Raw genomic sequence first — 27212 nt, forward strand, 5'->3', positions numbered from 1 at the left:
TATTTAATTACATTAAATACAAGTTGCGCTCAATTAAATGGATTTTTATTAAAATTGAATTTAAATAAAAATTCATTCGGCCTTGTATTTTTTTTAAATAAAAATCGACCAAGCCCCATTTTTGAGCCTATAGAAAATTCTATGGAAGAAAATAAATGACTAGCAAATTGCAATTTCGAAAAGTGCAATTTTAGCCATTGTTGGGGATCTCTTTATTTAGAATAAAAAGAAATATACCTTGTAGATAAAAGAATGTATCTAGACACATTCTTATTTATCAATACAAGATATATATATATAATTATTTGGGAAATAATTATCACAATTATTACACAACAACAAAAAAAATCCCCTCCTTCCTCCAAGCACCTCTCTACCGCCCCCCCCCCCTCTTTCTCTCTTGTTCTTGGAGCATCTTTTCTCTTGACCTCTTCTAGCAAACAAAACATTGAGATTCCGATTCCTGTGTGGTGTAGACAAATTGGAGGGTTCCTGCATTGGAGTCTCAAGTGAACAACATTTCAACCGGACGTTAGAAAACAAGGTATCGTATTTCTACCTCTCTTATTTTTTCGGTCTATGATTTTCACCTCAGCCCTGTTTATGCTTATTTTATTTTTTTTATACATCGAAAGCACCGGAACTTCAAGGGTATACCCCTTGAATTCGTTATTTTTACGCTTTAATTTATATTAGTATGCGTTTTTGCTTACCGTTTTCGCTAGCGCGTTCCCAGGCTATACGATGCGTTCCTTCACAAACAATTTTCCGAAAGTTGGAATACGCATTCCGATGAAGTTATATAAGGGTATGATTTGATCAAAAATGAATTTGATACTTGTATATACAAGAAGATCAGTGAGAGCTTAGTTGCATACCTTGTGCTTTATGTCGACGATATCTTGCTCATTGAAAATAATGTCAAGATGTTGGGAGATATAAAAGCATGGTTGTCCTCTCAATTTTTCATGAAGTATATGGGTGAAGCTTTCTACATCCTTGGTATCAAGATCTATAAGGATAAATAAAAAAGAATGTTAGGATTGACCTAATCCTCTTATATTGAGAAAGTTTTGAAAAGATTCGAGATGGAAAAGTTAAAACGAGAATTTCTTCTGATGAGGCATGGAATTAAGTTGTCCAAGAAGCAGTCTCCCAAGACTGATGAAGAACTTAAAAGGATGTCGGACATCCCCTATGCTTCGGCTGTAGGCAGCATTTAGTATGTTGTTCAGTGCACTAGGCCCAATGTCGCGTACGGTTTGAGCGTAATGAGCAAATACCAAGTGTGTGCCGGGGAGGCACACTGGAGTGCAGTCAAGACCATACTTAAGTACTTGAAAAGGACTAAAGATATGCTCTTGATCTACGATGGTGGGGAATTGATACTGAAAGGCTACAGCGACACTAGCTTCCATCGGACGATGATGATGCCAAGTCTCAATCGGATTTTATATTCAAACTGAATGGTGGTATGGTTACTTGGAAGAGTTCCAAGCAGACTACTACAGTGGACTATATAGTGTTGGAATGGGTGAACCATTCAAGCAATCTTTATTTAAACAATGTTGTCCTGATGAATATGGCAAGTATTTCTATTTGACACAAATATCTATTGTGTTTACCAAATTATGTCGAGCTTTGCTTTGACGTCACGACAGATACCCACTGACCACTTTAACAACTGTGCAACAGTTGGACTGTGCATTGGATGGCGGTTATGAAATCAACTGCCAAGAGTTGGGTCTTAAATATTCCAAGTCGAGGACGTCTAGGATACGCATCGAGTATCCTATGGAGACTTGCATTAAGAGTCGTATTTATTTGATAAGTGTCGTATTTCATCGGCGACAGATGTGGGACGTCTATATGATCTTAGTGGGTCAATTGACTAGGTGTCGAATCGACTGAATTGACTCGCGTGAATCATCATATGGAAGCTTGTTCGGTATGACTCGAATCTCCGGCTCTGGTAGTATGGGAGTAGTCCTCAGACTTGAGGAATCACGACAGTCATGTGCATGTAATGACTACATCTTGAATTTGTGCGAGAGGTGATCGTGTCTCTGACATGGTCATCATAAGCCTTGTCTAGTGCGGTTAAAGCATGTAGCGAGGACGGTGAGTTCCAAGAAGAAGATCCATCCCCTGTCAAAATGTGATAGAGGTATTTCCTATGCACTTGGAGATACGTTTACGCTCTATAAAACTGTGACCACAGTTATTGATCAAATAGGTAAAAGAGGTTCCTATGTCGAGAAACTTGACGTAACGCGATCTCAAGTATTAAGCATAGACATCTAGTCCAGGATGGGAACCGACTCACATTCCAGGCCCCTAGACTAAGACCAGGAGACGGTAGATGAGAAGGACCGTACCCGTATGGACTCGGGAGCCTAAAAGTTCACATGAAAATTCGCCTAGTCTCTAGTGTCATGGACCATTGCTAGACGGCCACCCATGGTGACGGGCTTTCTTGGTCAAAGGTTGATTAAGAATTATTAATTAAATTAGATTTAATTAATAATACTGTTAGACACTAGCCCAAGTCTAGCTGAAATGTGAACCTAAAAAGTCACACACAAATCATCGAGAAGGGACGAGGAATTAATTGAGAATTAATTCCATAAATAATTGGATTACTTATATATGAGAGGGATCCATTGGATGGATAAGCCCAAAGATAAATTAATTGGATTAATTTATATTGAGTTTGCCCTTATTATTTAAAAAGTTGGACTAATTTTCTCTAACAAAGAGAATTGAGGGATCCTGATTTCGGTGTGGTGTGGACGCAACTTTAAAGGGTTTCTACGTTGAAGCTTTGGGTGAACGAATCAAATGAAAGCGTTGCGAAATAAATCACAGAGGTAATTTTGATTTCCAATTTTTGAACCTCTCGTTTTCATTCAACTAATAGCCCCGTTAATTTTATTATTGTCGGTTATTATTATTAACTACATCGAACGTCCGGGAACTCCTAGGGTACACCCTTTGGAATTATTATTTTACTGTGTTTCCATTTTAATTTATGCAATTTATTGTCGCTGCTTTTGCTTGCGCATTCTCGGGCGGATCCATTCGCACGTCGCGGTGCATTTCAAGAATTTCCTACCCCTAATTCTCCAATTCAGCCGCCCCTCTCCAATAAACACTTGGTCTGTTCTTTCTCCCTAATTTTCTTCTAACATAGAGGATTGAGGGATCCCAATTCCAGTGTGGTATGGACGCAACTTTTAAAGGCTTATACGTTGAAGTCTTGAGTGAACGGATCAAACAAAAAAGGTTCGAAGTAAATCAAAGAAAGAGGTAATTCTTGTTACGATTTATGTACCTCTCGTTTTTTATTCAACCATTAGCCCCGTTTATTTTATTATTGTTATGTTTAACTACATCGAACGCTCGGGAACTCCAAGGGCACACCCCTTAAAATTATAACTTTATTACGTTTCATTTTCAATTTATGTATTTTTATATTACCGCTTCCGCTTACGCATTCCCGGACCATCCATTTAGCATTTTTATCCAAGTTGGTAGTAGATAAGCAACAAATTTTCAGTGTGTTGGGGGTTCAGGATGGCTCATTACCAGTTAAATATTTGCGTGTACACTGTCTGCATCAAGGTTCATGCTTGTAGATTGTGCACCCTTGTTGCAAAAGATTGACAATCCAATAGTAGGATGGAGTCATCTTACTCTTTCTCTTGCTGCTCGAACTCAGTTGACAAAGTCGGTTTTTGAGTTCTCTCCATATGTTTTGGGCATCAGTGTTTATTGTTCCGAATGGAGTTAGAAAGGCCATTGAAATGAAGCTTCGGGAACTTCTATGGAAGGTTCTTTGGGTAAAGGCTATTATAAAGTGGCGCCGGAACAAATCTGTCTACCGAAAGCTCAAAAGGGACATGGAATTAAGAGAGTACGTCTTGTCAATCAAGAGCTTATGGTGAAACATCTTCGGCAGATTATTCAAGGAAAAGAGGAGTCTGTATGAGTAGCTTGGATACTAGAATACAGATTAAAACACCATACCATATGGTCTTATCATCGGTCAAACGGTTCTTGGAGTTTAATAACCCTCATGATCACCTCGTCACTGGCCTGCCAATAGACACGATGCTAGATGTTGTCATCAATCAGGCCCTCACAACGTACATTTGATGCTAATCAAATCATGGTTCGTTTGCATATAATCCATGCTGGTACTACTGATCCTATTTTTCGGAGGAACTCTGTTGGAAATTTCACAATATCTCATGCTTTACAACTTTTTCAACCTCAGTCTGCTCATGTGGGATGGGATGCTCTCTATCACACTCCTACACATTGTTTCATATTATGGATTGTTATTCATCAAAGGTTGTCCACTTTGGACAAACCATGGTGTACATATAAGAGGACAAGAGGTGCATTTTATGTGACGATCAGCTTGAAGAAAATCACACCCATCTTTTTTTCAATTGTACTTACACGAGGAGATGCTTGACAATTCTTTGTCGAAAAGTTAGATTCTCATGGCCGTATTCAGATTTGCAGGAGGGGATAGAATGGGGAACTAAAAGGTGGAGAAATTCTCACTTGTTAAATTCTGCTTCACGATCACTTTTAGCTGCTTTGGTTTACTTCATATGAAATGACGAAGCAACAGACACTATAAGGGACTTCAATGAGTGCTGAAGGATTGTCTAGATTCATCATAGAGCATGTTAGGATGCATATACTTAGTGCTGAAAAGCCTAATCTCCAAGCGTTTGTGTTGTATAGAGTTTGGCAAATAGCTTGGTTAATTAAATTAACTTGTGGAGCTCGTATAAGAGCTGGATAGCAACATTGTACACACAATTTATTTATTTATGGGGTGACCCCTATGATATCTAAAATGAGCACATTACTCCCCTATGTTTAAAATTTTAAAAAACATAGGGAGGTAAATTGTTGTATTTTAGAAAATACAGAGAGATAAATCACTATTTATTTTTTCATACGGGATAATTTGCTCATTTGTGATATCATAAGGGGCTTGCATTTTTTCCTTTATTTTTACCCAAAAAATAACTTTTATCGAAATTATAATTTAATCCCCTAATTTCTACATATATAATTTAACTTCAAATAATTTGTAAAGCTCCAATTTAATTTCTCCAAACATTAATATATTCAAATTTAACCTATAATTTATTTACGATTAAAATTATTTTTTTTTAATAATTATAGATAAATCTCTCAGCAATATATAGAATTTTATAAACATCATCACAATGAATGCATACATCTCACCACAATAATATATACACCTTATTATACACTAAAAAGTCTAACTCCATAATAATAATTATTATTTCTAAAATCCAAATTACTATTAATTAATTTGACAATACCCATCTAATATTTAATTCTCTCTATACATAAAATAAAAAATACTTGAAAAGCATGCGCGTGGATGGTGGGTTAATTATTTTTTATTTAAAAAATAAATAAATTATATTAATATAATTTTTTTAAATAGTATAATATTATTTACGAGTCGCAATTTCTAACGACGATTCGAGTAAAAAAATATTTTCTTTTAAAAAAAATCGCCAAGTTCGGATTTTGAATTGCGATTTGGTGATTTTTTTTTTAAAAAAAAACTTTTACTCGAGTCACGGTTAGAAATCACGACTCATAATAATAATATTATACTATTTAAAAAAATTATATTAATATAATTTATTTATTTTTTTTTGTAATAAAAAAGTAATTAACTCTGGGTAATTTTGTGTTTCGTGCTCGAATTACAACCGCACCACAGTGATACAGGTAATGATAATTAACTTTTTTTTTTTTTTTTTTAAATAAGCCATGGGATTCAACAATTGGTCCGAAAAAGAAAAAGGAACAGACGTGCAATTTTTCTTGTCTTTTTCTCCGGCGTCGCTTATAAGGTAAAACAAAACAACAGCGAGCCAACGAGACAGAGAGAGAGAGAGAGAGAGACGGAGACGGAGAGAGATGGATAGAGTGTTTTCAGTGGATGAGATGGCTGACCAATTCTGGTCAGCCCATCAGCCTCCAGTTCGCCTCCATGAGGATGCTGACGTGGAGCAGCCGTCTTCCTTCGCCGCCGCGGAGTCCTCATCGAAGGTGATGCGGATGAATCGCAGCTCATCGGAATGGGCATTTCAGCGGTTCCTGCAGGAGGCCGGCGCCCCCGATCGCAACAGCCTGCAAAGCGACGACGTTGCTGAGACCAAAGGCAACCATCATCATTACAATGATAATGAGAAGCGTGAGACGACGGCGGGGGGAGGCCTGCCGCCGAATATTCCGACAGATTCCGAGGAGTATCAGGCCTTCCTTAAAAGCCGCCTCGAGTTGGCCTGCGCTGCCGTCGCGTTAACCTGGGTAGTTGTTCCTCTGTTTATCACGTTATTTCTTATTTTCTATCTTCTTTTTGGGAAAATAGGGATTTCTTTTTTTTTAAAATTCTCTATGTTGAATTGATTCTGAGCTGATCTTTCACGGATGATAGTTTTTACGCGTTGCTTTACCTGTTGTACTCTTGGCCTTTTCACAAGTATCCCTCTTAGATTGATTTTTATTAGGTTTTAGTTTCTTTTTACTTAGCTTATGCTATGATTAGGAGATTTAAGCCATTAAGAGTTGTCCGAATATGTTGCTGTTTGCTTGTTAATACTAAGAAATGAACTTCAATCTAGGCAACTGATGGCAAGGCTCATGAGTCTGCAGCAGCAGCTACGTCAGACATCGGCTCTCAGGCATCCAATTCATCACAATATAAAGGTTACTGAAAGTTATGATACTACTTCTAATGAATTTGTGTTTTATGCCCGTGAACATGAATGCTCTTTATCAATCATATTTCCAGTAGCATAGTTCACTTTGTATCACTGAATCTCATAGTTGGCTAGTACCAGAAAAGGCCAAATAGATTGGAAAAGGGGGAGGGGATGAAAAGAAAACACATTGCACCCTGCTCTGCAAGCTCTTCAAGAATTTATTCTGAGTATGGTGCATATGTTCTACACTTGAGTACAAAAGCAGAAGGCGCTCTATATTTCATGCCGTTGTGCTTTTCAAGGACTTGTAAACCCCTTCGTTGACCCCTCATGCATTATCAACATAAGTTAAATGCTATTGCTTGATCTTTTAGCATGTCAAAATTTTGTCCATTTTTTAACCTAAGTAGTTAAGCATAAAATTCAAGTATAATGTTCAAGGACTAGAGGGAGAATTACAAAAGGAAAGGGCATCAACATATCCAAATTGGCTAATGGACATAGGTTCAAGCTCCTATTGCTTATGAAGCATATTTAGTCATTTATGTAATTTCTTGTTAAGATGAGTATTCTGAGATCCAACATCAAAATTTCGTATGGCAATTGCTTATATTTGTATTAGTTGGTTGAACAAATTTCTTATTGATTGCGGGGTTCTTGTTTTTAGCTTGGCCCACGATCTTTAAATAAGTAATGGTAAATCATGCAACCTCATAGTTCTTAATGGCGAGCCATGGAAGTGAATGGTGCGAGGCCTGCACCATTCTTCAAGAAATGCTGTGGCCAGGCATGCCTTTCTCTGGGGCACACAAGCCTTTTCAAGGGAGCCCAATCAGTTGTGTTTTCCGGAAACTGGGGCGGTGGGGGGTGGGGAGCAAGAAATCCTAATCTCTCTTAACAGCTACTCTGGTGTTTCTCTTTTAACACATATGCCTTTCTCTTCCTCCTTTCTCTTTTCACGCTCCGGTTTGTTTCTTTTCTTTTATTTTCTTCGTTGTTGGTTAGGTCTGTCCTTCTTTCTTCTTTATCTTTTCTTTTCTTTGCAAGGCTTTCCGTGGTTATTTCTGTTTTTTCCCCTATGTTGTTGGCCAAAATAATAATTGTAATTATTGCCTTTGTGTTAAAATTTCTACATTTGCTTAAATTATTGAAATTTTGGTGAAATATGTGAAGTTATTGCTGAAATATTGCTATTCACTGCATAAAAAAAATCTTACGTTAAAAGAAATAATGCGAATTTGCTGAGATAAATTTTAAAATCAGTAAGTTCTTAGAGTATTGCTCCATTATAGAAATAAGTTGTAATTAAGTAATTGCTGAAATTTGTGTTAACCAAGTTCTCTTCTTTGCTGTCTTTATATTCATTTATTTGTTCATTATTTTTTTCTTTTATTTTAAAATATTTCAGTTTCGTAATTACGTCACGTCTACTTGTGATAAGTAGAAAGGATTTAGTTAATTCTCATGTTTTACCTCTCAATAATTCTTTGGAAATTATTTCCTATCCGGTTACCACCCCTCATTACGTAAAAAATGTTCTCATGAGGTGGTCAATGTTTTGTCTGAATGAAATAATTTATACAGATATAATCAATTTATCAAATTTTTTTATTAGTATTCTCTTTAAAGTATAAAAGTACTACTTTTTCTTTTTTCCGAAGAAGAATCCTTGTAGTTATCACATTGATACCATTTGTCTCAGCACATGAGACTTGCCTATGGTTTATTTGGTGGAGATTTTAAAGAATACATTTTTATCTTGAAACGACAAATTTCATGGGAGTGCGTATGTTTCCATCTCCGATTTCTTTTGAATTATTTGACAAAGTCAATTGTCCGAGTTTAGTCATTTGACCCTGGGAATAAATTTATAATGTCATTTACACTTGGTCTATTTTGTGATGTTCTGGATGCATCGGTTGTTAATTATGTGCATGAAAATATGATTCTGCATGTTGACATAAATAATTGGATTTCATTTATGATAATCAGGAAATATGAAATTCTGATCAAGATTTCGTCATTTTAATGAAAACTTAAAACAATGGTACTTGAATAAGTGCAAGTTAAGATAAAGGCAGCTGTTTCAGGAGATAACTGCTGGCTTGGATATTGCAAGTTTTTGTGCACTGGTCCTTACAAAGATAAAATATACCCATCCCTCTACCTGCGTGTTGCAAAATTTGTAGTGTGTTATTTCATGTCTACAGAATGGCAACTGTTAACTTGTGGACACTATTCAATCTAGTTTTTCTCAGCATAATAAAAGTTGACATGGCAAGGGAGTTGGCGCCAGGATGCATACTTTTTTATGGCAACTATACCCAAGTCATTAAACTTGAGAAGCTTGAAAAAAGAGTATCTTGAGGTATAATATACAGAAACAACTGAATTAAGACCTTACATCCAGCACTGTCAATTCATGCAACTTGGAAATTGTTGTATGGGAGTTAGCCATCAAGGAATTCATGTACTTGATTGACATAAATGGGAATGACATAAGGACATATTTGAAGGTTGAAATTGTTATTAACATGCTCTCTATTGTATTTTACTTTTCCTCTGTAGCAACTGGGCGGGATTCATCTAAGATACAGGACAAGGATGCTGGTGGACCAGTCGGTGTACCTCTGCTTCCTGCAATACCCAGGAGATCTGGGGCTCAGGTGAGGTCAACAACAAGTGGTTCGTCGGCCGAACAGTCTGATGATGAAGAAGCTGAGGGAGAGAATGAGACTACTCAGAATATGGATCCTGCAGATGCAAAACGCATGAGAAGGTAGTCAGCTTAATCTTTCGGTTTTACTCAATAGATAGTTCAACTATTAATGTGAGTAAGTGGTGATCAGAACGTGAAATGAAGAAGCTTCACCTAGTGAGCTGTGAAACCTAATGTTGTGTGAAGGAGATATTGACGCTTTTGTGTTGAGAGTTGTTGTAACGAAAAAATGAAAGCCACTCACTGAACTTCTTCAAGAAATGAATTACAGACCATGTTTATTAATTTCTTTGATATATTTTCTCCAATTGTGTCCTTGCTGGCTGTCTCAGAACAAGTGGAATTGTAATTGTCCATGAAGAAAAATATACTTGTAATATTTCCGTCCTTTTGTTTCGTTGGAATTTTAACATAACGCTGTTAGATGTTACTTGACGTAACTGATTCAATGGAAGGAAATATTCTTCTTTATTGTGAAGTATCCTTCTTCTGAAAATTTTAGTCCCTATTAGGTTGCGTATTCTGAGTCAGCATCATTGTTTTAACATTCAAATATCTAAATAAAAATCATAAATTAATTAAAGAAATATGATACATTAAAATTTGACATTGATCTTTTGTCCTTTCAGAATTTTCATCTGAGAAAAACTTAGTTTGCGAAGTAGATATTATCTGTCTCTAAATATCTCAGGTATAATTTCCGCATAACCAGTGTTTGCTTTTGCTAATTATCCCCTTCTGTTGTCATATCACTTCATTTGTTTATCCGCACTTTGTGCTGAAGCGGATATATTAATTGATGATTTTGTAGGTGATCTTTCATTAATTGTTCGATTCTTTTTCATCTGTTATGAGATTTTTTAAAGGCAGGATTTGAAACTAGGTAATTGACCTTGAGACTGCCAGATTTCCTTTTTGCAGTCCCTAAGCAGAATTCTCTAATCTGAAGTCTGCCAGAATACAGCATCTTATTATATTACCCAGTCCTAGGGCTTAAGCATGATTTGCTAATAAATTTCTGTAAAGGAACATCCCACTAATTATTGAGCACCCAAGGGTTCCTATGCGTTGCAAATGAGAAGTGTATTCTTGTGCAAGTGGCACATTATGGTTTTCAAAATTGTTTAAAATATTTGTACTTGAAACAACTTTACAAGAAGATCCAATCCGAATAAAAGGAGCCACAAGTATGTGTACTCTCATACAACCATACAATGATTGTGGCAGTGGAGAAGTTTAAAATGTAGTTTTGCGACATAAATGATTTGATATCAGAGTGTGATGCTACTAGAATAAATTATTTAGTATTGTACCATCTAGAACTCCTAAATGGCTCTGAGTTTCCTAGGGGATGTTTTATAGATGGACTGGATGCATGTTGTTTTTCCCCTCTCTTCTGAGCTTTAATCTTCTGAAAGATAGAACTTGCTGATTACAGTAAAAGAATGAACTGCCAATGATTTAATTTACTGGTGCATCAGCCACAGCCACCAACTTTGTGAGAGAGAACTTATCTAATTTATAGGCTCTAGTGAGTCTGCATGTGTGCATTAACTATACCATTATTCTGAACCAGGTTTCAATGATTTAGTGGAATGTGAATAAGTTGTTATCTTAGCTGGATATTATATGAGACCAGAGTAACAGCATCTTTTACTCAAATAATTCAAAGTTGCTGTCTTGTGTTAGGTTTTCTGTGTCTAACATGGTTTACCACGTTGTTTAGATTCAAATTAAGTACTTTTATCTAATAGGTTTGTCTACTAATTTTCAGAATGCTCTCCAATAGAGAATCAGCCCGACGCTCAAGAAGAAGAAAGCAAGCCCATTTGACTGAGCTTGAGACACAGGTATATGCTCAATTCTCCTCATTTTTTTTTAGAACTCTCACCAGTATGTCCATTTATATCTTGGCCATTGCTCTTCTTAGGTCTCTCAATTAAGAGTTGAAAACTCTTCTTTGCTTAAGCGCCTTACCGACATAAGCCAGAAGTATAATGAAGCAGCTGTTGATAATAGAGTTCTGAAAGCTGATGTTGAGACCTTGAGAGCAAAGGTAAGTTAAGTCATCATAGTTCTACAAGCTGCATGGTCTGCAATGGAAGATCTAAATGTCAAAAATTGACGTTAAGCTGCTATTACATTATGCCTTCCTGCCATGACGTCTTCTCTTGGTGGTAAAAATTGACACGTGCACTTTGAAGACTACAATCCAGCGTAATCTGGTGCTGGCATCCAATCATGAATTCCTTTGTCCCATGACATAAAGGTCTCCAGTTCGGGATCTCTCCATGGGAATTGATTAAGAGAGTGTTTGACTAAACTAACTTATAAAATCTTATGAGCTCATACATGTTATAAGAATTTTTTAAGCCTCTAATATGCTAGTTTTATTTTAAAATTAAGTTATTGAAATGTTCGAATAAAATAAGATCATGAAGTTATAATATTTTAGTAATGACAAACTTTAATTAATTTGAAGAAATTTTGAACTAGTTAAAATTTTAAAATAAGTTTGGAAGTCCTACTTTATTGAGGGAGTTTATAAGTTCCTAAAATCTTATTTTTGGTTTTTATGAACTCATTTCCTAAGAAATTTACTAAATACTTTACGACATCCTATAAGTTCGAAACATGTTATAAGACATTATAAAGAGAGTATAAGCTCAAAACACCCTTTATTTGGTAGGTAAGACTTTGGTTCTCATATGTAGGAACAGGAGTTGGGCTATGCAGATTATAACCCATTAGCCATGAGCTTCTAGAACCATAAAAGTGATGGATCTCAGAGCGGAACTGATTGTCTTGTGCTTCAGTCTCCCATCCTTTTCTTTGGTTGAACTAAAGCCATTTTTGTTATTGTACGTGGGTTTCCGAATTGACTCATTTGCTTTAGGTGAAGAATCTAATGTGTTCTCTTTCCAAATACCTGACCATTAGTTGAACTGTTCATGTCAAGTGGACTTCTGAACAATCGGTTTAGTCTTTTGTTCTCTGACAGGTGAAAATGGCTGAAGAAACTGTGAAAAGAGTTACTGGGTTGAACCCACTATTCCAAGCCATGTCTGAAATATCCACGATGGGCATGCCGTCTTTTGCTAGCAGCCCTTCTGACACATCAGGGGATGCTGCTGTACCAGTACAAGATGATCCACAGCAGCATTATTATCATGCCCCTTCTAACAATCAGTTAAGTGATATAAGAATCCGTAATGGTTTGGTAGATATTCCTCCAGCAGAGAATGCACAACCAGAGGCAGCAGCAGTGGTTGGGGCAAACAAGATAGGAAGAACTGCTTCCATGCAGAGAGTGGCTAGCTTGGAACATCTGCAAAAACGCATCCGTGAAGGAGCAGCTTCCTCCGCCACTGGAGCGCAGTAATGCTATTTTCAAGATCCTGATGGGGAAAGCCTTGCGACTGTAGTCCTATTTTATGTCAGATGTCCTTTTTTCTCTTAAATGCTTTGTGGGCAAGACTCATTCTTGCCTTCCAACTTTTCATTCTTCTGTCCAAGCAACAAATGTACAATACTGCTACTTATTCAGATTTGATCGTAATGTTTTCCTCTCATCTGATTTAGTTCCTCACATTTATAGATTTCATTATTTTTGGTACCTTGAGTTATCTAATGGTTAGATTTAACGGATTTATTGAAAAAAAAAAAAAAAAACCCTATTTCTGCTGCCAAAAGGACTCGAAACCAAAACCATGTGAAAAAAATACAATGCCTTTACTTTCTAAATGAAATATTACTTAGTAAAATATTACATATTAAAAAAAATGGTGCTACTGCCAAAAGGTTTCGATATTGAGACCTAATTTGAAAATTCAATGCATTTACCAATCTACCAAGTGGAACATCTAATTGTTTTATTAAATAAAATATTATTTATGCATATCTTTAAAATAAAAGACATCTCAAAATCATGCTAAAAACTCTCAAAGTAAACCAATATCAATCATTATCATCTTACATATCCTGATAATAAAAATTAAAATATAACCAACTAAAAGAACATAAGCACCAAATGATGCATAAATAATGCAATTTATTTTGGCTAGTTATATTTTAAGTTAGTCCTTATATTAATTGGATTAATTTTGGACTTGGTCCAATTTATAAATTGGATTTATAAATTAAAAAAGAGAAAGCGCTTGGATCTTTTAATTAGATTAAAAGATATGGAGTTTAATGATGGGCTCATAATTGAATTTGATTTAATTAAAGTCTATAATGACATAGATTTGATTTAATTTTAATTAAATTAAGCCCGATCCATCAAACACAAGCCGCCTTGGAAGACATTGGCTAGGTCATATATATACCATAAAATTAATCTAACCATTCATAATACTTCTCCAAGCTTTCGAGTTTTCTCTCATCCTTCTCTCCAACATTTTCCTTGGTCTTTGAGATAAAAGAAAACAAGAAGATCAAATATGTTAATTTGATAACGAATATTTGATCTTTTGCTCTTCCGTGATTGTTCTTGCTAGCACGAGATAATCACGTTCTCTTAGTGGGAGCATGATATAATTGGAGGATCTACGTTGAGATCTTGGTGCGAAGAAATCATTACTTGTAGCTGGTTCAAGAAATCAACGAGGGTATAATTTTCTTTAGTGCTCTCGTTTCTTTCTTGCTTTATTCTTGGCCTATCGTTATTTTGTACATTGAACGCCGGGAAAGATTAAGGGTAACCCCTTGATCAGGTATTTATGTTTGTATTTCGATTTATTTGATTTTTGCGCTTCCACTGTATTTTTCGGGCCGATTTGCTCCCTTCAGATTTCTCTCTTCCCTTTCTTTGTCTTGCTAGTATGAGAAAAGGAGGATCTCCTGATGATTATAATGAACTTATTTTTAGGGTTCAAGGTTGAAACCCCATGGAGAAAGATCTGGTTGAAAAAGGAGACAACGCTTGCAGGCGATTCAAGAAAGCGACAAGGGTAAGACTTCTTTTAAGATTTTGGTCTCTCGGGTTTTTTCTTGTTCATTCTTGGCCTGTTATTATGCTTATTGTACACTAAACGTTTGAAAAAGATGAAGGTACACCCTTTGATTAGGTATTTTATGCTTTAATTTGATTTTTTTTTATTTTCTGCACTTTGGCTTAACAACTTACCTCAAGTGGTATCAGAGTTTGGCTCCATATCTAGACCTAGATTCATACATGTTTTTACGTGAATTAGCATGTTAACATGTTTAATCTACTTTAGAAGCATGAGATTTACCGTTTGATTGCATATCTAAATATATGAATTTATGTGTTTAATTTTGCTTTTAATTTGAGCAGAAGATTTTTTTTTTTGAAAATTGTATATTTTTTGAATCAATTATTCTTATTATTTCAAAATTTATAGAAAAAAAGGTCTTAGAAAAATCCTAAAAATGTAGTAGCCGTAATTGCGGCCTACCAGTTGGCACTGCCTAGCAGGCAGCACAATAGGGAACAAACGGGTCGGTGAGAGCCTTGTGCGCGTTGTCTAGGTAGTGCGTGTGCTGGCGTGTATTTTTGGTTTGCGTGTTGTGCGGTAGCACGTTGTAGGGGCCTGCTTTTAGAATGAGTGACCAAAAAAGTAATTAAATTTGCTATTTTCTTTTCTATAATTTTTAATAAAATAATATTAAACTAATGAATATGGAAAGCAGTGACTACATCATTAGATATGGTAATCATAAGCCTTATCCAGTGCAGAGTATGTAGCAAGGACGGTGGATTTCAAGAAAGAATATGTTCCCTGTTAGTATTGTGATAGTAAGATCTACTATGCGCTTTAAAATTATTTAAACTCTTTAAGTTTATGGTCATAGCGATTGATTGAGTGAGAAGGGATTTCCTACAATGATCAGTAGAGTAAATGCATCTCGAGTATGAACTATAGATGTCTAGTCAAGGATGGGAACTGACGTCCAATTTCATGCCTTAGATTAATACTAGGAGATGGTTGATAGTATGACTATATCCATATAAAACTCAAAGCCTAAATGTTCACACATAATTCACTTAGTCTCTAGTGCTATGGACTATTGCTAAATGATCACTCATGTGAAAGAGTCGATATGGCTCGGGAATGCGGTGGAAGCATGAAATATAAAAAAACGGTTCAAAGGGGTGTTCCTTTTGAAATTCTCGGGCATTTAGTGTTTGTCCAAATCATAATAACAAATATATAAGCATGTGGCTAGAGGATGAGGCAAAAGGCACATAAATGTAACATGAAACTTTACCTTTTGTTTCTATAGATGAGCAGCAACGTGCGTGTTTCCCTTTTCGTTCTTCTTTCGTTCACTTTAGGATTCAAATTAGAACCCTTCTAATTTTCACACACCACACTATGAAATAGATATAGTTGTTTTTATATTTCTAGATAGAACCAAGAATAAGATGAAAAATAACTCCAAACAAACACTATGTTTAGTGCTTTTGGATTGTTTTATGTTCTAACTTATGGAGTTAATTTTAAATTAATTCCTTGTTCCTTTCCGATGATTTATGTGTGACTCTTTAAGTTCACTTTTCAACTAAACTTAGACTAGTCTCTAACACTATTATTAATTAAATTTAATTTAATTAATAATTCTTGATTAACCATTAAACAAGAAAGCCCGTCACCATGGGTGGCTGTCTAGCAACATTCAATGACACTAGATAGTAGGTGAATTTTCGTGTGAACATTAGGCTCTCGAGTCCATACAGGTACGGTCCTTCCATCTACCGTCTCCCGACCTTAGTCTAGGGTATGAAATTAGGTGTCGGTTCCCATTCTGAACTAGACGTCTATGCTTAATACTTGAGATAGCATTATGCCAAGTTTCTCGACATGGGGACCTCTTTTTTCCTATTCGATCAACGACTATGGCCACAAGTTGATAGAACTTGAACGCTCCGAGTGCGTAGGAGATACCTATGTTACATACTGACAGGGACCCTATCTCGGAAATATCCCTGTCTCACCAACCTCTCTATTTCGTCCTTGAGCTGAAGCATTCTTCCGTGTTGTGCCCCCTCTCATGATGGAATCTGCAATATTTGTTAGAAAATTTTTTAGAGGGGGTATACCTAGTGTGCCTTGGCCATTGCAGAACATCCACATTTTCAACCATCATCAGTGCTTTCTCGCGCGACATGGCCAATAGAGTGTAGTTGTGGTACTTGGGCTGGTACTTAGGCTCTCTCAGCTTTTCTAGTTTTTGCTTGTTCCCGCCTCCTTCTCTACTATCATATGGTCGTCTAGACACCTGTTCGCGCTCTCTTCGCTCAGAATCTTTCATTGCATTCATCTCCTCCTGATCTATGTATTTCTGAGCTAGAGCCATTAATTGTTCGATATCACCCGGCGGGTCGCTGCGAGAGCAGATGTAAAAGGACCTTTTCTCAACCCGTGAATCAGGATGCTTACGATCATATCAATCCTCAATTCTTGCACCTCCAAGGTCTCATTGTTGAACCTTCCCATGAAATTCTTCAAACGCTCATCCTCCCTCTGATGAATGTTGAACAGGTGGGTCGTTGACCTCTTCTGTTTCCTCTTGCTCGCGAAATAAAAATTGAATTGCTGTATGAGTTGCTCGTATGATTCAATACTTCCTCGGGGCAAGTTTGTGAACCACTCTTGTGCCTTCCCTGTGAGCGAGTCGCGAATAACTTAGCCATGATGGGACCCGGCTGTCCATACAAATTCATCACCATCTCGAACGCGGCAACATGTTCCTGCGGGTCCTTCATTCCATTGTACCTTTGTAAGTCGGGTACCCTAAACCCTGATTCGACTATTTGAATCAAGATATCGTTGCCAAAGGGAGAATTTTTGTTATGCGAGACTATCTCTCCTTGCTTCTTAACTCATCGATCTGTTTGTTCAGCAGCTCGATCTGCCTTCCTACGCTGTCCACCTCTGCTCTCGATATAACGGGCTCCCGCATCTTTGCCCGAATATGACTACTGGAACTTGCTTCCAATATTGCTGGTCTCTTACTCTGTTGCTCCGGTTCGCTCTGCTCTCTTGATTCCCCACGAGGTTCGGCAATCTGGAATAATTGTCTCTTAGCAGTTTCTTTGACCATAGGGGTCGCGGTTCTCGTTTCGTATTCTACGATTGCATTCCGACTAGCTTCTTCTATCATTCTTTGCAAGTCATCTTTCGTTATATGTACCATAGGTCCTCCTTTCCTAGGTGTCTCTTCTTCCCCGACGTTTCTTCTCGACGAACCTTCCATGACAATAATTCTCAGATGTTCCCACAGACGGCGCCAACTGATCCGGCTCGAATTCAGCGATCCCGAAACACGAACTCGTCAAAGATGGCTAACTCCTCCGAGATCAGATTTTGGGTTCCCTGAGAATGACAAGAACAGTGAGCTCGTCGGGCATGTCCCCGACAATGACCCTCTGATGCTCAAGTTAGGTTGATCGAGAGAAAAGTGTGCGATCTCAAGGTTCGGTCACAATAAATGCAGAACAGTTACCTCAATTACGGCGTTTTGGGTCTATTTATAGAACACAGCTGGATACTGTTGACTGGGCCACGTGGCTTTATCCTACTGGCTCGCGTCCCGATTGGACGGCTGTGATTGTCCGGGTCTTCAAGGCTGTTGTTCGAACCGGATCGAGTCCTCTGCGACCCGCCCGTTAGAAGAGGCGCGGATCCTCTAGCGAAAGGACCTTAATACCCTTAATGAAGGTTATTTCTGCCATTTCATAGTAGATTGTAGTGGATACCTATCAACTACAGAGATTGAGTTATAAGCCACTCAAACATTTACCGGCGTCTGCCAAAAGAAATCAGCCAAAATGGAGATAGAGATGCCGTGATTATACTCACATCCATGCTCTAATTCACTTCACTATTGCTGTCCATCATAGGATGACACGAATTAGCAAACATCAAGACAGCAAATAATCTCAGAGAAATAGGAAAATGTAGAAAAGGAAAATCAATGGAGAATTTGATTTAGCTGCCATTGTAGAGGCATAACTTTGGCCAATTTTTCATATCACAATTGCTGTACAGTGTTCTCTGTTAAATACTGGGGAAAGAGATGACTGATAACAAAATAACAAACCCAAGACCAATTAACCAACTATCTAATAAAAATGTAAAACTAATAAGGCAAGAGAAATCGTGTTTCCATTCCACAAATGCGCATTTTCGTAAGGGAGCTCTGCTTCTCTGTTTTGTCCCTCTGTTTTGTCTGTGATCAACCAATGCCAGCTTGGATGCAATGTTGACATCTTCTATCCGAGAACTCCCAACACCCCCCCTCCCCCACAAGTGGGACTTGGGGCGACAACAAACAAGCCCTACTTGCCTAGAAGACCAGAAAAGGAGAGCTTCGGAAGAGATTTAGTAAACAAGTCAGCAACTTGATCACGGCTCGAACAAAAACGGACAGAATAAAACCAATCTAATTGTAAATACCAATATGCAAATACTCATTTTATTCACTTAAATAATATTACATAATATCAATTAATTATTAGAATAGAATACACTCAAACCAATCTAATTGGCTTTTTAATCATCTATCCTAACATAATATTGCTTATATAGTGGTTGATTTCCTTACTATACCTGAACCTGCATTAAATTTTAACTAGTACTAAGTACTATGTATAATGACCTTTTATTATTTGTTTATCTGCTACCAGTGCACATTTGAATTCTATTTTTGCGTTTTTGGTTATCTATGAAAGTTACTGTTCTCTAAAAAGAAAACCAAAAAAAAGAAAAAAAGTTTTAAATCCAAAAAAATATCTTCAAATTAATAAATTATAATTTATCGATTTAATTGATACTTTTTTAAATTAATAAAATTACGTAGTTCAGATATTATTAATTTATAAACTATAATTATCCTTTCCTAAAATGCTACTGTCTCATATTCCGTCTCAAAAAATTAAAAAACAAAAATAAAATCCATAAAGAAGGATATAGAGGCTTCTGGAACGAACAATATTTCTCTGGAAGCTGGTGTAAAGTAGAAGTGCTGAAAGCGTGAATATCTTAGAACTTAACTGAAAGCGCGAGAATCGTCTGCGCACGACTATAAATAGTCCACATTCTGCAGGCAGGAAGCATCAGAGTGGTCTTACCTACAGAAAGCTATCAACCAAATTTTCAAAACCATCCATTTCTATTTTCAGTAAGCCAAAATGTCTCTGATTCCAAGCTTCTTTGGCAACCGCCGGAGCAACGTCTTCGATCCAATGTCGTTGGATATCTGGGATCCCTTTGAGGGCTTCCCCTTCTCCACCTCCTCCGCCCGAGAAACCACAGCCATCGCCAACCCCCGCATCGACTGGAAAGAGACGCCGGAAGCCCATGTATTCAAGGTGGATGTTCCTGGGTTGAAGAAAGAAGAAGTTAAGGTGGAGGTTGAGGATGGCACAATTCTGCAGATAAGCGGGGAGAGAAGCAAAGAGCACGAGGAGAAGAACGACAAATGGCACCGTGTGGAGAGGAGCAGCGGCAAGTTCCTCCGCCGCTTTAGGCTGCCGGAAAATGCCAAATTGGATCAGGTGAAGGCGGCAATGGAGAATGGGGTGCTGACAGTCTCGGTGCCCAAGGAGGAGGTGAAGAAGCCAGAGGTGAAGGCCATTGACATCTCTGGTTGACCAAATTATCATTATCAGTGTCGTGTCCTATCTGCATGTAATGAGCTGAGGAAATGTGTATTTCAGTTTGAATGATATGTTGAGTTCGTAATAAGTGTTATAAAAAGCCTATGCTTCAACCCGTTGTGTGCTATTAATTATATGGCTAATTACATTTTGTTATTTAAATTATAATTATTTTTACATTTTTTATATTTAAATTTTTTGTGTATTGATTTATTATTTCAGTTTTATGAAATTTTGTAATTTGTCATTTATAATTATTTTTTTTACCAAGTTTTTTGTCTAAAAACATCAATACAGTGTACATGTGATATTTAAAGGTTATATAATGTAATTTTTATCACATATGCACAGCATGTAATGATTTTTCGGCAAAAAGATCAACAAAAAAATGATAATTATATGACAAAGTATAAATTTTGCAAGATTAAAATAATAAGTTGACACATAAAAAAGATTTAAATGCTAAAATATAAAAATAGATATAATTCGATAATTAACCCTCAATTATGTGCTTTGGAGAATTTAGGAAGAATGTTTGGTAGCAGCGGTGGACTGATGAATTATGCCAGACAATAATTATCAATTACTAATTTGGCACATCTGGTAGTGGTGGATGCAATTAATTTAAATTTTAAATAATATATAGTTATTATTAATTTTAGAATATGTATATTAGTTAAGTAAATAAAAAGTAATAATATCATAAAAATTATGGAAAGTCAATAAAAGAATAATGGAAAAAAAGAGGGAAAGAAAGAGAGAGTTAAAGGTTGAAAGAAGGGAAAAAAAATGTAAATAATTTCAAAAATAAATAAAAGGACATACCAAAAACATTGTGTATAGAACTAATATGACGAGACATCATGAATACATGATAACAAAGCATAAAATTAAAAGATTATGTTGTAAAAAAATGTATTGCTATAAGGGTAATTTTTGTTTTGACTTGGTTCGGTTAAACTTAAACCAATTACATAGCAAGTGCAATACACTTGTTATGTAATTGGTGTTCAGTTCAAAAGAATGATTAATCATAGAGTAAGTGTATCACTTTGTTTTAAATTTGATTCGACCGTATTAAATTTGGGCGAAATTTTTCTTTACTACTGATCCGGCTCGAATTCAGCGATACCGAGACACGAACTCGTCAAAGATGGCTAACTCCTCCGAGATCAAATTTTGGGTTCCCTGAGAATAAGACAAGAACAGTGAGCTCGTCGGGCACGTCCCCTACAATGACCCTCCGACGCTCAAGTTAGGTTGATCGAGAGAAAAGTGTGCGATCTCAAAGTTTGGTCACAATAAATGCAGAACAGTTACCTCAATTACGGCGTTTTGGGTCTATTTGTAGAGCACAGCTGGATACTGTTGACTGGGCCACGTGGCCTTATCCTACTGGCTCGCGTCCAGATCGGACGGCTGTAATTGTTTGGGTCTTCAAGGCTGTTGTTCGAACCGGATCGGGTCCTCTGCGACCCGCCCGTTAGAAGAGGCGCGGATCCTCTGGCGAAAGGACCTTAATACCCTTAATGAAGGTTATTTATGCCATTTCAAGTAGATTGTAGTGGATACCTATCATTACTCCCTCACTTATTCAAAGTGCAATATCTTTTGAAGAAGTCGAACGGTCGCATCCATCGATCCCGCATCCCTGGTTGACACGTGGCATCATCCTGTGGCCTGGTCTGCGACGTGTTTCTCCAGAGAGATGAGTCTATAAATAACTCCCTCGTTCAAATGCTCTTCTCTACCCCACATATAAGCTTTTAGCGACCAGATCTTATAATTCCAAGTTCGCGTTCGACCTGCAGCTTCCAGAGCCATCTTGTTCTTAAGGTACGATGTCTTCTAGCTCTTCTTCGAATTTCGGTTCGAGTTCTGGCTCAGGGTCGTCTGCAACCTCTTCTGGGTCTGTACACGGTTCTTTTTCTCTACTTCCCCTAAGAGAAACAAAAAATTCCAAACGTCCAAAAACCCTTCTGATAAACAAGCTGGGCCTTCTACCCTTGAGAAATTCCAAGATAGGCTCGCTAGGAATCCATGGGAGGGGGTAGTCAGCAGTGTTAGGACCCCCATTCGCAAGATTAGGGAAAAGTATTTCATACCCCCCGAGTACGAGATTATCATTCCTAGGGCTTTCGATCGCATGCATCGTCCTCCTTCTGGTTTTTGTGCCTTTTCTATCAAGCATTTTGATGCTGGGCTGAGGTTCCCTTTAGCTCCTCCTCTAGCCGCAATTTTGAATAAATTGGAGACATGCCCTATGCAGATTTCTCCCAACTCCATAACTCAAAGTTGTTCTTTTCATTGTAATAATGCAATATTTAGACATAGAACCCAGTTTTGACAACTTTTGGAATTTATGCTCTTTCACCACCTCCAAACAATCTGGTGATAGAGGTTTCTTTTACCTTTTTGCCAAGCCCGATTGTAGATATCTGAGCACTTTAAAGTCGAACGTAGGGGCCTGATTAGATCGTTATATTTTTGTTCAACATCGCAGGGGTATCTGGCTCTTTAAAATGGAATGGAGTGAGTATAAACCTGTTCCCAAGACAAGTGAAGGGGGGCTGGAGGGCGATCAAATAAACAGTTTAACAGTGTATAAGTACGACCCCAAGAAGCATTTCTCTGAGAAGGTTTTGCGATTGTCTGGGCTATCTCCAGCGCCCCTCCACATTGAAGAGTATTTAGGTGATCTACTTTTTCTTGTAACATATGCTCCTTGTTGTTCTTGTTCGAGTTCGCTCACCCCCCTCTATTTTGCAGATCGTTTGATCATGAGTTCTCGCAATACCATGCGGCTGAAGGTGGTCGTGAACAAATTGAGGAAGGGGAAGCAGATCGCTCCTCCTGCTGATTGGTCTGAAATCTACCTTTCTACCAGAAAGTCACTCTCTTTTTTTCAGCACTTGATCCCCCTTCGAGCTTGCTTGTTCCTTCCCCTTCGCGGGCCCCTGCGCCTGCGAGCCCCGCTGACCATCATCCCATTCAGGTCGACAGCGAAGAAACTCCTTCTGCCCCTCTACACGGCTATAACTCCTCGGATTTGGAGTTGAACTTAGATGACCTGAGTGGCGATCAGGAGGTCGAGCCGGAGAGATGCTATCCCGACAGCGGGGACAGATCTAAAAAATGAAAACGGGCTTCACACAAGCACGTGCACGGGGATGAGGCAAAGGAGAAAGAGCCAGTAGAACCCTCTGGCTCTTCGAAATCTAAGCCCCACCGTTCGAAATTGTTGAGCAGGAGGCTAAGGAAGCCGCAGAGAAGACCAGTCAGGCCGAGGAACGAGAAAGGCTTTTGAGGTTAGCTCAGCTCGCTTCGTGCTGGGAAGAGAGCAGGGAAGCCTTGAGAGGCGGTCAGTCCCAGGGAGATCGAGCGTCTCTAAGGTGGGACAACTCTCCAGCTCGATGCTCTTTTCTAAAGCGGGGGGTGAATCCTTCGATCTCTATGACTCTTTCACCTCACTTCGCGACCAAAGCTCCTTAGTAGCGAACAACCTCGTTCGAGTCGAGGAATATGGGTCCATGCTCAACTGCAGGTATTCTCTTATTTGCTGATCGTTGCTCCAGCGTTTGGTTTCTAACTGGTTTCATTCGATATCGCAGGCATTAATCTTCTTTCGAAGCTTATCCATGAAATGCACCAACTATCGGAGAAGTTTCATATTATCCGATAGGAAGGTGCAGGATCTTCAGGCCCAGCTGGCAGAGCGGGATAGAATGGATCTGAAACATGCTGACGAAATGCAGATTCTGCTTGAGGAGATCCGAGGCTTGAAGAGCCAACTCGCAGAAGCGGAGAAGGCTAAAGAGGTCGCAATCGCCGATGGGAAGGAAGAAGGATTCGATGCTGGGATGGAGGTCGGCCTGGTAGAAGGCCACAAGCAAGGGTTGGAGGAAGGCCAAGCTGGTCGCATCATTGTAGAAGAACATCATCAAATCTTGCCCAGCTCTCGAATGTCCACAGTTCGCAATTTCTTGAAGACGGACACTTTCGTGACCGCTGTACAGATCAAATCTGCTGACTCTTTCGCCAAGGGTTACAAGACGTGTGAGGCCCAAATCGAAAAACTTGGCAGCTTTCAAGAGTCATTCGACCGCGGTCAGTTGGACATCACGCTTGATGGAGATCTCCAACCCTACCCTGCTGAGCCCGACCTTAAGGATGATGAGTTCGCTGCTTTGAGGGAAGAGCTAGAAGCTGAGGTTGATGCTTGATGTGATCTGGTTTTAAACTTTTTGTAATAGAATCTTGGCTTTGTTTGAACAATTCCTCCCGTTGATCGTTTGCTTGGATTGCAATTTTTTGATATTGAAGGGTCCGTATTTTTGATATGGCCCTGTAAATGATGCCTCATCAATGAAAAAAACAAATCTTTTGGCAGCACGTACATTCGCCCCCTTCTTCCCAGTTTATTTGATCTCTCCTTTTTTAATTGTGGAATGCATCTTTTTCAGATCGCGCAAGTTGAACACGTCTTTTTCAGTTCGCGTGTAGTTGGGTGCCTCTTTTTCAGTTGGCACGAAGAGTGCATCTTCTTCAGATCGCATGAGTTGAACGCGTCTTTTTTAGTTCGCGTGTAGTTGGGTGCCTCTTTTTCAGTTGCCACGAAGAGTGCATCTTTTTCAGATCGCACGAGTTGAGCGCATCTTTTTCAGTTCGCGCATAGTTGGGTGCCTTTTTTTCAGTTGGCACGAAGAGTGCATCTTTTTCAGATCGCACGAGTTGAACGCGTCTTTTTCAGTTCGCGCGTAGTTGGGTGCCTCTTTTTCAGTTGGCACGAAGAGTGCATCTTTTTCAGATCGCACGAGTTGAACGCATCTTTTTCAGTTCGCGCCTAGTTGGGTGCCTCTTTTTCAGTTGGCGTGTCGTGTTTTGAGGAATTTGATAATATTTTAAGGATAAACATAAAATTAACTTTCGAAACAAAGCAATGTCACATGAAAAGGCAGATTGGCATTAACATTGCTCAAGAAGATTTACAGTTTGTACGAGTTCTTTCCGGTGTTAACCTATGCATTAATGACTGTTCTCTAATACAAAGAACGCGACCTTCCTAACCTTGAATGTAGTTTTCGTAATTGGCGGCCTTTCACAGGCTCCATAAATGAGCGATCTCCAGCTAGTTGATGGCCTTTCACAGGCACCCAAAATGCGATCTTGTCGCAGTTGATGGCCTTTCATAGGCACCATAATGCGATCTCTCCATGGTTGATGGCCTTTCACAGGCACCAGAATAAGCATCCTCCAGCTAGTTGACGGCCTTTCACAGGCACCATGATGCGAAGGTGCAGGATTTGGGCATGTGCCGCATCCCTCTTCTCCTCAATCACGGTGAGATCAAAACTTCGCTCGTTTTAGTTACTTCAGGGTCATACAACGCGACTCTTTGGGACTCCTCTCCGATTTCTGCCAGGATAATAGCTTCTGTTCCGTACACCAAGTAGAAGGGGGTCTCGCCCGTGGCGGATCGCGGAGTTGTGCAGTAAACCCACAGAACTCCAGGCAGCTCGTCAAATCCACGATCCTTTGTTCTCGAGGTGCGTCTTCAGGTACTGCAAGATCGTCCTGTTAGTCACCTCTGTTTGTCCGTTCGCTTGTGGGTTCGCGACCGCTGTAAAATGTTGCGCGATCTTGAGTTCCTTGCACCATTCTGTAATCTTCCTTCCCTGAAACTGGGTGCTATTGTCAGATATTAGAACTCTAGGTATTCCAAACCTGCAAATGATGTTCTTCCAAATGAAGTTGATGACTTCCTTTTCGGATATCTTGGCCATGGCCTTCGCTTCGACCCACTTGGAGAAGTATTCTACCGCCACAATGATGAATTTCTTCTGAGCTTGAGCGGAGGGAAAAGGTCCAACAATGTCAATTCTCCATTGGTCGAACGGACACGCTATTCTGATCGGCTCCATCGGGGTCGCAGGTTGGTGTATCAGGGACGCGTATCTTTGGCAACTTTCACATTTTCTTACCAAGTCTCTAGAGTCTTTGACCAGGGTCGGCCAAAAGTATCCTTGCCGCGTGATCTTTTGTGCTAGCGACCTCGCACCAGAATGGTTCCCGCAGCTTCCTTCGTGGATCTCGCGCATCATGTAAAGGGCTCTCTCCTCGTCTAAACATTTCAAGAGGGGCCCATCCACTGTTCGCTTGTAGAGTTGACCTGATAGCATGGTGAACCGAGCAGCTCGAAACTTTACTCTTTTTGCAGCAACGGGATCGGCGGGCAAGGTGCCGTCCTCAAGGTACTTGACAATTTCATCCTTCCACGACTCAACTTCAGAGACCACCTGTACCTCCGCTCTGCTCGAGAGAGCTGATCGCTCACGGACCAAGGCTGTAATCTTGCGATCTCTAATCCCATCCATTGTAGCTCCAAATTTGGATAAGGCGTCCGCCTTGTCATTTTCTGTTCTAGGTACCTGCAAAACAGAACATTTCTCAAATCTGCTCATTAATTGCTGAACAATTTCCTTGTACGATGTCATCGTCCTTTCCCTTGTCTCATACGTTCCCTCAATTTGTAAAGCAATTAACTGGGAATCTGTGAAAACCTCCAGGTCTCTGGCTCCAGCTTCGTAGGCGAGTTCTAATCCCAAGATGAGCGCTTCATATTCCGCCTCATTATTAGTCACGGGAAAAGACAAATGAGCTATTACCTCGATCTAAACTCCCTTAGGCCCTTGGATCAATATGCCCGCTCCTCCATTGTTAGCGTTTGAGGAACCGTCCACGTGCAACATCCATTTCGAAATCTGTTCTTCAGCAGCCAAAGATCACTTGGGATCGCTGGAGAACTCTGTCACAAAGTCCGCCAGCACTTACGCTTTCTGCGCGGTCCTAGGTTGGTAATCTACATCATATTGCCCCAATTCCACGGCCCATTTAATTAGTCTCGCGGAGGCCTTGGGTCGCGACATCACGTGTTTGAGGGGGTGATTCGTCAGCACCACCACTTTATGCGACTTGGAAGTAAGGTTGCAATTTTCGAGCTGTGACAACTAAAGCAAGGGCTAGCTTCTCTATCTCAGAATATCTTGACTCAGAGCCCTAAAGCATCTTGCTAACATAATAGATCGGGTTT

At 38.9% G+C, this 27212-nt stretch overlaps 2 protein-coding genes across 5 annotated transcripts; both read left to right on the plus strand.

Annotated features, from left to right (window-relative positions):
* The first annotated feature begins 5903 nt into the window (after nt 1–5903).
* On the plus strand, nt 5904–13067 carry BZO2H3 (bZIP transcription factor family protein). The gene is made up of 6 exons (XM_011093646.3): nt 5904–6381; nt 6696–6780; nt 9345–9555; nt 11270–11345; nt 11426–11551; nt 12497–13067. Exons 1-6 carry the CDS (start codon nt 5989–5991, stop codon nt 12875–12877), a joined length of 1272 nt encoding a protein of 423 aa, XP_011091948.1. The 5' UTR covers nt 5904–5988; the 3' UTR covers nt 12878–13067.
* Nucleotides 13068–13864: 797 nt separating this feature from the next.
* LOC105155297 (17.8 kDa class I heat shock protein-like) lies at nt 13865–25993 on the plus strand. Of its 4 annotated transcripts, none has more exons than XM_088885631.1 (5): nt 13865–14210; nt 14366–14447; nt 22626–22816; nt 22892–23666; nt 23734–25993. In XM_088885631.1, exon 5 carries the CDS (start codon nt 23761–23763, stop codon nt 24343–24345), a length of 585 nt encoding a protein of 194 aa, XP_088741757.1. In that variant the 5' UTR covers nt 13865–14210; nt 14366–14447; nt 22626–22816; nt 22892–23666; nt 23734–23760; the 3' UTR covers nt 24346–25993. The 4 variants fall into 4 exon arrangements, with proteins under 4 accessions (XP_088741757.1, XP_088741755.1, XP_088741756.1 ...); XM_088885629.1 differs by having other exon boundaries at nt 13865–14105; XM_088885630.1 differs by having other exon boundaries at nt 13865–14105; nt 22892–25993.
* Nucleotides 25994–27212: the final 1219 nt, after the last annotated feature.

Source organism: Sesamum indicum, linkage group LG10, assembly GCF_026168435.1.
Source record: "Sesamum indicum cultivar Baizhima isolate 11 linkage group LG10, ASM2616843v1, whole genome shotgun sequence".
Taxonomy (NCBI): Eukaryota; Viridiplantae; Streptophyta; class Magnoliopsida; order Lamiales; family Pedaliaceae; genus Sesamum; species Sesamum indicum.